The sequence below is a fragment of the Macrosteles quadrilineatus genome, unplaced genomic scaffold, assembly GCF_028750875.1.
Source record: "Macrosteles quadrilineatus isolate MER2022 unplaced genomic scaffold, UCM_ALF_1.0 Scaffold_2__2_contigs__length_208266976, whole genome shotgun sequence".
Lineage (NCBI taxonomy): Eukaryota > Metazoa > Arthropoda > Insecta > Hemiptera > Cicadellidae > Macrosteles > Macrosteles quadrilineatus.
This window is the reverse complement of record NW_026542595.1, coordinates 123,469,713-123,482,096: the sequence shown is the minus strand read 5'-3', so window position 1 is coordinate 123,482,096 and position 12,384 is coordinate 123,469,713. Positions and strand designations below refer to the sequence as shown.

The following is a 12,384-nucleotide window of genomic DNA, read 5'->3' as shown; positions in this document are numbered from 1 at the left end:
TTGTTTCTCTCTTCTAAAGATTTAAGAACTCACCCTTTAGGTTTAAGAACACAGCCCCGAAGAAAGAGACTTACAACACCATTTAGAAGCATGAAGTACTGTACAAGATACAAATTATGTCTTACTAGCTGTCCTGACAGACGCCGTCCTGTCCTAATGTGGTTCTATGTCAAATGCACGTTTATTTTCAAGATGAGCTCGTTCGCATGGGTCAATTACGTCCTGTTTAAAGTTTGTTCGCTACGCTCACTCACCTGTACGTTGGAGCTCGTTCGCTGCACTCACTTGCCTTCAGGTTAGCTTGTTCGCTACGCTAACTCGCATCCAGGTTGAAGTTCGTTCGCTACGCTCACTCACCTTTTGGTTGCAAATTAGCTGTTGCTGTTGTCATAAATTAAAAAGATAATAATAGTGCTGCACCCTGTTGGTAAACCTATTAACTTTTTAATGCTATTGAACATCACAGAATCAATTTGTTTAGTTGGACCAGCTGTTAAGATTTTTTAATTCCATTTAAATATGAGTACTCATTAGGTTAACATGGGAAACTCCAGAACCCCTGGGGCGGAGCCCTTTTGAGGGATCTGCACCAAACTTCAAACAAACCACCCTTGAATAATGCTTAATAATGTCTGAAAGTTTCATTACAATCTGTCGAGCGGTTTCGGAGTCCATAAAAGACAAACAAACAAACATACATTGGATTTTATATAATATAGATTACCAATGAAGAGGGTGGAAGAAAAAAGTTCAATTGGGTTTAACCAGAAATAAAAACAGTTTTATTCACTTTGTAAAGTTAACATTACAAAATAGTTGTAGCCTTGACTAGTAATAATTAATTCTGGCTTGTACAGAAACACAGTGTTTAGACAATTTCATCACACAGTTTGAAACTTAAGTACTCAGAAACTATCAGAAATGCATTATAAAATTTTGAAGTAACAATAATACAAAACGTAATATGGTGCTTTGCAATAGAGTTTTTGAGAAAAAAATATACAACAGACATGTTAAACAACCTATTTATAAACCTGAGTTTAGCCTAAACAAGTGCTTAATGGAAGTAGGGGTAGTGTCCGTAGCCGAAGTAGGGGGAAGAGTAGGCGAGAGAAGAGATAGGGGCGTGGTAAGGTAGTGCTGGGGCGTGCGAGATGAGGGGGGCATGGCTGACAAGGGGCGCGTGGGAGACAAGAGGGGCATGGTAGGCCTCCAGGGGGGCATGGTAGGCATCAAGACCAAGGGGAAGCGGATAACCGCTGTAGCCGTATCCGAGGGCGAGTCCACGTTTGGTCTGCGTCTTCTCTTGGACAGGGGCAGCGAGAGCGGTGGCCATCAGGGCGAGGAAAATCTGTAAAAAAACATGCATAAGTGCTGCAGGTAGTTTAAAAATTAAAGGAAAACAGGCTTTTTACCTGATGGCTAAGGTACTGCAAAGATTAGAACTAAAACAAATACACAAATAAAATGGTGGAACCAATAGCTGATATAGAGGAAATCAACTACAGAAGATGTGGAAGGATTGACTGAACAATAATTATTGCATTATAGTCTGTATGGTGGAACCTGTCTCCTGATCCGCCATCTACCTGTGACTCGCCTGAGCTGTTAACCATTGGACAGTCCCCAGGTGGATGGTCAGGAGACAGGGTCTATCATACAGACTATAATTAAATGTAAATGTCTCTGGGAGAGCACAGTGACGCTAAATTGATTCCTAAAGATGGCCCCAAGTCCAAATGGTGTGGTTTAGAATTAATTATGAGAAAAAATTGATAAAATTAAGCTTATTGAATAGAATTTGTTGCCATTCCCTGTCTCTAGGTTTGTTAAATTGTCTTAAATTTTCAAATTGTAAGTACAATATTGAATTATAAATTTGTCGTAAGCCTTATAACCATTTTTTTTTTTTTTGCTTTACCCTAAACAAACAAAAAAATTAGAATGTAAGTTACCTGAATGGTTTAGGTTTGTACATATTGAGACGTTGATACATGTGGATGTAGGAAAACACAAAGCAAGACATAAAAAAATGCAATACCAATGTCAGTGAAAATTTTGAATTGCTTTTGATGAGCCTTTTTACTAATTCTACTGTATAAAATAATTTACACTAATGAATACAAATTCAAAGCAACTCAAAAAAACTTGTGAACGGTCTCTTTGACAAAATGTTTCTGTTTCATAAAGTAACAATCAATTAAACTTATATATGTCTCAGCAATAAATGTTCCGATCTATTTTAAAAGCTATTTTCAGGATTTCTCTCATGATTTTAGAATTGAAAGAAATATAATGATAAATACCAATAACAAATAACAATAATTTTGTCAACAAAAGTTATGATCAAATTGTTTACTTTACTTTAACCCTTTAACTATACACTAATACATCCATTACCTTATTTTGAACATTATATACAATAATATTTCTTTTAAAAACGACCTTACAGTACTGATTATGCTCCCATTATTATATTGTTGCTAAAAACAAAAATGTAAAAAAAAAACAATTTTTTCTTTGAATCACAATCAAAATATGGTCAAAGTCACATCAAAGGAAGTTAATAAAAATGCTTACTTTCAGTCCTAAGAGACAAGTATTTTTTTCTAGAAACGCTGACAAAAATGGACACGCTTCCTATTTTAAATGCATTGATGGTTTGATAGTGTAAGAACACTTCTCATATTGAAAAAAAACTTAAACCTACTTCTAAGCGTGTTTTATGTTTAGAGTGGTGGGCTAATTGTAATAACTTATTTTCCTTTAAAAGTATTTTATATAGAGGGTATGCCGTAAGTAAACAGTGAAAACTCCGGGAAATGTTTTAATTGGTCAAAATAAAGAGAATATCGCAAGATATATTCTATTTTGGTTTTTTCGTACCGTACCTATTTTAAACGTATATCTCTAAAATAATTAAAAATATCCGTTTACTAATACAGTATGGTATACCATTTAGAGTAGCAATAAGCTTTATTTGAAAAAATAACGGAAAGTAAATAAAGATACGTCTTATAACACTTCAAACATATATTTACGCTTATACTGTTATTCACAAGACGGTAAATATACAAAAGATGGTTAGTGGTGATCAATTTCGATTGGACACTCCAATCATCATCAGACCCAAGAGGCGATTGACGTATGAAAAAATAATCATAACCAATTTTTTTTTTATATTGGCAACCATATTAATTTTTATATCTTAAACTACAAAAAATTTGCGGTTTCATGAGAAAAATGTTTAATACACTTTTATATACCTAACTTTTTTTCATCAAATTGAAAAAGATTGAATACTTAACAGCGGAAAATCACAAATTTTATTTGTTAAATAGGTACAACTAAAATAGTAACAAAACAACCCTAATCAGAGCAATTTAAAAAACATTGTAAAAGTAACAATTTTTTTAGTAAACCAGGGTACTCACGCAGATCTTGTACATGGTGTGAGATGGTGCTACTGTGCTACTGTGAGATGATGGTGCTAGTGTGATGTGAGTTGCCGTATGTCAGGTGCCTGTTATATACCTTCAGTTGCACAATGACTGGGTAAGGCAAGTCCACTTGGACGTTACACTTCCATATACTCCCCAGCCTCTGTAGCTTCGATATACGAGATGACACAGATTAGAATTTACAATTTAGCTGATGATTTTTGTTTTGTAATCCTAATCCTAGAGATGTAGAGAGGTAAATTTTGAAATACGTAATAATTCTAGGATCATAAATCATAAGTGAATGGGTTAAGGGTAAAGCATTTTGAATCTCAGACTCATTTTTAACTTTCTATATAGAAAAAGTCGTTGGACTACATTGGTGATTTTTTTTTTTTTTTTTGTCTTTTCCACAAAAATTATTGGACTAAAGGTTTGGTTTAATTTAATTCATTTTGTTATCCTTTTCAGAAGTTTTGGTCTTCTCTTGGGTGTGTATATTTCTTCACAAGCTAAAGCAAACTGTTTTTCGGTAATTTGAATTAGTGGTTTAAGTGTACATTGTAAGTTTATAAATAGTTTGTTTCTTACATCGTTGTAATTTATTGTATTTACTTGTAGAAACAATAAAGATTTATTATTATTAAAAACACTCTAGATCTCATGGTAAGACCTGGCTGGACCCGGGACCGATTAATTTTTTCCTTTTGATGTCTCCAGGGACAAAAAACACATTGTTAAAATTTGCATATTATATGTACATACCACGATTCTATATTTTATTTTCATTCTGTGAAATCCTCAAAGGGCTTGTGTTAAAGCACTTCAGGTGGTTTTAGTTTATTTAGAAAACTATAGGGATGATATGAGTAGAGACGAAGTGTGTGTCTTGCCTGCCATGATTTAACGAGGTATTTTGAAAAAAGTTATGGAATTTTGGAAAAAAATTACAATTATCCGTCCACACCAAACGCCAGTTCAAAATTTTCTCAAACTAAATTTAGGTTTATTTGGAAATTACAGACCAAAGTATTAGGTAGACGATTAAGGTAGAATTTAAAAAAGACATTTTCGATCTTGTAACCACAATATAATAAATGTTTAAATTTACTAACTAAAAATAATATTTATCATGAAGCAATTAACTGTTTTGAAGTTTTTTTCCTATTCAAAACAAAATTTTATAAAAGAATCCGTAGGGTACCTTTAATGTAGTAGATGTGTATGTAGAAAAGGTTATACCCATTACGCCATTATGGTTTCTTGTGAAACCATTAATTATTAGGCTATTGTTCTCAATTAAACTTCATTCAAATTCCAATAAATTTTCCTTGATTATTTTTCAACCATGTTTTTACCAAAATATATAGGTACTGTAGGGAATAACAGAATATAATTCCTACAAACTATTAATTTAACGTAACCTATATTTTCTATCTCAGTTTCCATTAGTTAAATTTATGTAGCCATGTCATTCTCAAAGTGGCTGTAATAAACTCTTAAGGATTATTACAAGGGACCATACTAACGAATACTTACCATATAAAGATACATTTTCATAGTGATATCCTTACAAAGTGAAAAATATTACATTGCGAGGGGACAACAATCACTACGATATGTAATTAACTTGTAGATGTAAATCAGTACAGAAAACTGGTTGAACGAGATTTACAACTATAAAATGAAATGTCAAAGCATTCGAAACTAGGTTGTGATTATTTCGCGTGCGATGTTTAGTGTATAGTTTAGTTGAAAAAGTTAGGACACTACCCCAACAGCACAATGGGCTTGCTGGGAACTTGTTCCAAGTCCATTGGCCCAAGTTCCCAAGCCTGGTTTAGACTTAGGGACCAAAGTCTGTAGGCTTGGTTTTGACTTGTTTTAGAGACCGAAGTTGGCAGTTGTTCAACTTGTTATGGGTTTGGCTCCCCAAGTCCAACCCAAGTCCCAACCCCAAACCTACAGTGAACTCATGTGCACAAACCCACTCTAAGCTTGGAATGATGGATACAAAACGGGTCTGGTGGATTAAGCAGGCTCATTATGGACTTGTTCGGGACTTGGAGACCCAAGCCCAATTTTAGTAGGCTCATATTGGACTTGGCTTAGACTCACATTGGAATTGGTTTTAGCACATTTTAGACTTGGGCAAACAAGCTCACACTGATAAATTAAACAGGCTCATTATGGACTTGGAGACCCAAGCCCGCTTTTAGTAGACTCATATTGGACTTGGCCTAGACTCATATTGGAATTGGTTTTAGCACATTTTAGACTTGGGCAAACAAGCTCACACCTATAGACTCACTCAGAATTTGGTACGAAGTTTTATATACTTCAATTACTGTCATGATCAGAGATAATAATAATAATTATTATTATTATTATTATATGCTATAGTAATAGTAATATAATTTATACCTATTTAACATATAAGCTGTTTCACACCATTCATTTGCTAGCCCACATTTTTTCTTATAATTAATTTTTTACCAAGAAAGATTTATGATAAAATGAAGCCTATTTTATGAGTGATCTTGAAAAAATATTCGTTATATATGAGGTTTAGAAAGCAAGACATTCACATTTCAAGACAATTTATTAATATAATAAATACAATGCCCACTATCTTCCACTTGACCTTCAACTTCTTTTCTGAACCCATCAACTCCACCGCCTGCTTCAGAAGATCTATAAAAAATACAATTGCATTAGAATTATTTGGTTTATTAAAATTTATCATTTAAATCATTTTTCATTATTTTTATTTGTTATTATAATTATTTGATTATTTGGAATTTGTTGGTGTTGCAAACACAGGGTGTTAACTTACCTTTGTTTTTAAAATTGTTATCAAACTTTTATTTCTTACTATTTTACTTTTATACGTAAACTAATGGTTTGGCCTGTTTTTATCTGTAGACTAGGTTAAGGCATTGACTATAATGGTTAAGGTTAAACACAAATTTTGGCACTGTTCTGTTGAGTTCAGCAGTGTAGACTATTAGAGTATAGTATAGTGAGTGACGTTGTCGATTCAGTGAAGCGCTGAGTATGTCAAAGGTTAAAGCACAAAAGGTTCAGGCTATAAACAAAATTCTACGGGTTCTTGATGCAATGAAATTAATTGTTTGCTTAACTTAGCTTACTTATATCATCATAGACTAACCAACACAAGTATATTTTTTACAATGGAGTTTAAATCTTACCTTTACAGGAATCCCTTCTTCTTTGCTTCGTCTTGGTATCAAAACCATAAACAAAACTCACAACTAGTAACGAAACGAGTAACTCACAACACCAGAACTAGATAAGTGAGAACTGACAACTGAGAGTGAGGAAGTCTAAATCCAACAAAAATGGTGGTTCAGCACAAAGAAACAGGTTTTAGGAGCGTTCTGGGTAGGGGTGGAGGGAAAATTCTTTTGTCATATGGCACTGCTCACTTTAGACTCACATGAACAAGCTTGTCGTGGGTCTGGTTAGGTGTTTAAATTGTGGACTTGGCCAACCAGGTTATATATGTAAATAAAACAAGTTTAGTTTTGGCTCATTCACACAAGTTCACTTAACCAAAGCTGTTTTAAATTTGTAGTGGGTTCCAAACTCCAAGTTTGTCATACCAATTCAGAAATATGTAAAAACCAAGTTTGGTCCAAGCTCACGTGCTGTCTGGGTAACAATAAAATAATGTAAATTTTTTAATACAACTGTATATGTTTAAACAAGCATAAATAACTATAACGATTACTAAAGGACGATTTTTAATACACAACGTTAATGACTATGCGATACTATAGAATATTAGAGTAATGAGAACATACTATGAGACCCGTGGTGAGCAAGTTGTGCATTTTGATATGGGTTAAAGAACTTGTTTGCATGGCAAAACGGAAAATAAGGTACCATTTAACCTTTCAAATATTGTGATTGTTTATGACTGTTATTATAGGTGAACTGTTGTTATTAGGTGAGTTTAAGTGAATAATACATCAAATTCATCATATTATAAATTTGTCGATTGTAGATCTAAAAAAATCTGTTATTTGCCTACCTCAATCAGGTTACTATTAAAATAAAAGTAGCCTGTATAAATTCTCATAAACTGTTTCGTCTCTTCTTTTACAATCTGACTGTGGTTGAACATCCAAAAAGAAAGATCAGCTATTCACACTTATATTTTCACTAGCTGTACCCGCGGGCTTTGCCCCGTTTAACTTCTTAATTTTCAAGATGAGCTCGTTCGCATGGCTCAATCACGTCCTGGTTGAAGTGCGTTCGCTATGCTCACTCACCTTTAGGTTGGAGCTCGTTCGCTGCGCTCACTTGCCTTCAGGTTAGCTCGTTCGCTACGCTAACTCGCCTCCAGGTTGAAGTTCGTTCGCTACGCTCACTCACCTTTTGGTTGCAAATTAGCTGTTGTCATAAATTAAAAAAATAATAATAGTGCTGCACCCTGTTGGCAATCCTTGTAACTTTAAAGCTATTGAACACCATAGAACAGAACCAACTTGTTTAATTGAAACAGCTGATAAGATTCATTAATTCCTTTTAAATATGAAAAATCATAAGGTTAACATGGGAAACTCTAGAGTGTCAGTGAGGGCTTTGCCTTTTATATATTTAGATGGAACCTGGAAAAAAGTTGGTTTGCATCACTGTTATTTTTTTAGTATTTTTTAAAATTTATTTACAAAATGTACAAACAAAATAAAATTAAAATATTATTACATTAAAAAAACTTATTTATTCATTTAATTAAATTTTCAATTAAATTTTAAAAATTTTAATATTTTTTTAATATTTTAGGCTAAATTTAATTTTTTTTTCAAGCGAACACTGGAAATAAATCAAATAGCTTCTAGTTACCATTCGTCCTTACACTAGATCGTAAGCTATAAAATGGCACATCAATCGTAAAATCTGTCAAGTGGGACGGGTGGAGGGATGTAACCAAGAAACCCTTAGTGTACTGAATATAAAAATTATTAAAACATATTTGCTTGAAAAGTTAACTATTGTGAAAACCCCGTAACAATAATATATCACTTAATTAAATGGTAAAAGTGTCAACAATTATACACAACCATAAACAACTGTTCATCAATCACACAAATATAATTCGGTAAACACATTTTGTAGGTACTAAATAAGTATTTGTGTTGTAAATGTTATTTATTTCTAATAATTGCGATCTATGTCGATTGTAATGCAATTCAAATTTGTTTACCTATCCAAATATCTGTAGCAACGTCCATCATAAGTCATAAAAATGACCATATAATTAATGCCAGTGCCCTTTACATGTAAACAATGGTCAATGGTCCAGTTTTATGGCACTTTCCCTCTCTGGTAGTCATAGGCCTAGAGCTCTAGTAGGCTCAAGTAGTTAGAAAGTTATAGCACTAAATCAATCTTATATCACCTTGCTCAGCTTGTTATAAATAAGCAAAATAATGTTCTCATTCGAAGTAATTTTATTGTCGTAGGTTTGTATATTGCATGCAGTATAGGCTAAGAAATAGACGATAGGAGTGCTAACTTGGAAAATAATACTTTGTGTTAAATATGAATAATTTTCTACTGCCACTTTTCGATCCCTTAGTGACGGTAACCTTTTAACCCTTAGTGTGACGGTAGAACATGTAAAGAAATTGAGGAAAATTTTTCTTTTATCATAAGAAATGATAACCAATGACCTGTTCAGCTTAATGAGCCTGTTGGTCATTCGGAAGTGCGAAAGACGACTCTGAAAGGCAGAGATTTCGAATGTTTGCCTCCTGATGTTGCTGCATAAAGTTAACAAAAGTTGTACCAACTACCTCATCGTTTTGCTTGATTGATAATTTATTTATAGCACACAAACTTGAGACCTATGTGAATGACAAAATCAAGGTTAAGAAGGTTGATATCTCCTTTATTTAATATTAAAGGCTAGAAATTTAAATTAGAAATGCCCCATTCTTACTTTTCAACAAACTATAAATCAAGCTATACAGTAAATTAATGTCAGATCCTAACATAATAAAGTCTTTTCTTTTTTAGTAATATTGAACTCGCAGATAGATGGCGTAAGTGGACGAGCGAAGTAAATGAAAACGACAAGACTGTAACTTCACAACCTCGTGCCCTATTATCCATCGAATACCACAGAAACCATGTGAAATGTTTCAATTCATTTCTACCGTTGAAATCACCAGTAAAGTGGTTTTAGATATGTTTATGAGGCTCGTAGATTTCACTGTTGCCATTCCGGGATTCCGGTCGGAGCAAGTGGTTTCTGGGATCTTCGGAATCGGGCCGACCTTTAGATGTACGCGGTGTTGGTACGGTAAATAACGTGCAAGTCACTCGCTGCGGACGAGTGGCTCGTTTGAAACAGTAAAGGGTCTTACAAATCAGCTGTTACAGCTACCACGTACTTGTGCTTATAGTACATATAAAAATGTAGGCAGTGTATAGCCACTTAATATGACGTGAAACCGATCTCTTAAAGTGTTTTTTTTACTCTATAGGTTTAGCATCAATGTCAAACGTTACTCAAGGCTAACGTTCCTAAAGACCTAACCTTCCCCATGATCAAACATCTCTAAAAAAACAAACGTTACTTAAAAAAAACGTTACTCAAGAAAAAACGGTCCTCAAGATAAAACGTTCCTCAAAACCAAACATCCCTCAAGATCATGATTCTCTCAAGATAAGATTTCCCTCAATAAACCATCCCACAGATTAAACTTTTTTAAGTTCCAACCTTCCTCAAGATCATACGTTAAAGAACAAACGTTCCTCTAGATCAAACCATCAGCTTTAACCTTACCACTTTGGAATTTCCAGAAGATCTTATGTGACTGTCGGGACTGTCCCAACCTCGAAGACCCCATCTCATCAACAGGACCTCAAATTGGACCTGTCTTAACTATATATTGTGCAATACATGCAGATGTAGGCTTAGATTAGTATCAGTCTTCACACTGAAGACTCAGATATGAATCGTAATCGCTGCTGATTTCTTATAATCATTGACGACTGGTCCCTGGTCAGACTGGACTGGTCAGTTGCCGTTTAATCGATTTCTTCACGTGTTTCCCAACTTCCTCCGGCGGGTTGAACAGTTCGGTAGTTTAAAGAGTGACTTTGCTCTTGCTCAAGCTAATTCATTGGTATTTCAAATTATGGTAATTTGTGGTAAGTAGATTGGATGTAGAAAATAATGGACGTAGGGGTAATCAATATGGTTTTATCTATTTTTACAGGGGGTCCGCTGTAATAGATAGTACTCTGGACTAAACATACGTAAAAACACTTCAACTGTCCCAAGAAGCTCACTCTAGCAAAAACTCAACTGCACGCCCATCCAATCGACGAAAGAAAAATCAACAACCTAACTGAACACATAAGTTATACAATTCCCTACTTGTCGTTAGAACGCAAAGGAATGCCTGAGTCACTAGTCTTGTCACATGATATACAACGTCCTGAGTATGGCCTGTGGTCACCGTCAAAGTAGGACGTGTAGGATTTACTGGGTACTCCAGATCACTTCCTGGACGGCGACCTGAGGGACTCCGCCCTCGGACCGGTTACGGGTGTGAGAGGAATAATGGAGTCGGTAAAAGTCAACCGAAGGAGTTAAAGGAACTTTGACTGAGCCATAAACAAGAGTAAGGTGTACTAAGTGGTTGGTAACAGAGTTGTAAAAGTGACGTGGTAGACGGTGGTAAACTTTGTTGGGGATTCGTTTGAAAACTTTATCTTTGATTTTAATTTACTTATATTTGTTTGGATGAAGTAAAAGTATTCTTGTAGACTAGTTTTACGTCAACACTACATATTTATTTAAATGGTTATCGTGAAAATTTTTCATCAAGATTTTAAAAAAGTTTTCGTGACGTTCCGGGATCTGGTATCTGGTGGGTTTTTTCCTGACCTCAGGTGAAAATTTGTCAAAATCATCACACAAGACTATTCCAGCCAAAGTTGAAAAAAATCACAGTAGAAAACCCATATTTTTGTATTTTTTCATGAAAAGGGGTAAAAACGCCTATATAGAGTAGAAAACCCAGTAAGAGTCGTATAGTAGTCAAAACAAGGTAAAGGTAATTCGTAGTAATTTTGAAGTGCAAAAAGATCAATTTTGGACCTCATGAAGTTCACTATCTGATCGAATTATTACACACATCTTCATCAGATTCGGTATAGTTCCTACTAATATAGTCTGTATGATGGGACCTGTCTCCTGACTCTCTGTCTACTGGGAACTTGTCCATGCTTTAAGTCCTGGGCTAGTCCCGGTAGATAAAGGTTCAGGATAAAGAACACATCAAACAGGCTATAGCACCACGTCAATCAGTGTGTTAATACAAATCTTTTTTATCAACAGGCTTACTAGAAGATTAAAAAGTTGCAATAGTCAAAGTCATTGCGGTAAAGTTCAAACCAGCTGTCAAACTCTCTCCTAATGCTAATATCTCATATGTCAAGATTTGAAGGAAATCTACCTTGGCCAAAAATGTAGATGATCTTCTCAGAAATGTCTTCATTTTGATATTTTGTCTTCATTTCCATAACGAAATCTTAGTCCACAACTTTAGGGAGGAGTGAGCTCGTCTAGTAAGAAGTAGAACTTTGCTCCTGTGGGCCAATGTTCAAACGGCCACCAATGGATTTCATCGAAGTGATAATACCGCAACTCCTGGGTCTGTCCTGAAGTAATGTGAAAACGGGTTAGAGTCTAGAACGCAATAAAATGTTAAACTGAGTCTTGCTTTATAACAAATTATTGACAATTTTCGATGTTTATGCCATGGTTTCTTATGTAACACCAATCCATGACATAAACAAAACTAACATTTTAAAATCAATTGTAAGTGTTACTGCCTGATTCACAAGTTGCAGTTTTAATATTTGGAATTTCAATAAATTGTAGCAATTCCAGACAATT

At 34.5% G+C, this 12,384-nt stretch overlaps 1 protein-coding gene across 1 annotated transcript; it reads right to left on the bottom strand.

Moving 5' to 3' along the window:
• Positions 1–754: 754 nt before the first annotated feature.
• LOC128987039 (cuticle protein 12.5) lies at positions 755–3,505 on the bottom strand. Its single transcript, XM_054407701.1, has 2 exons — positions 3,435–3,505; positions 755–1,351 (listed from the first exon to the last, which is right to left on the bottom strand). The coding sequence occupies exons 1-2, from the start codon at positions 3,447–3,449 to the stop codon at positions 1,058–1,060; spliced, it is 309 nt and encodes a 102-aa protein (XP_054263676.1). The 5' UTR covers positions 3,450–3,505; the 3' UTR covers positions 755–1,057.
• Between the last annotated feature and the right edge of the window lie 8,879 nt (positions 3,506–12,384).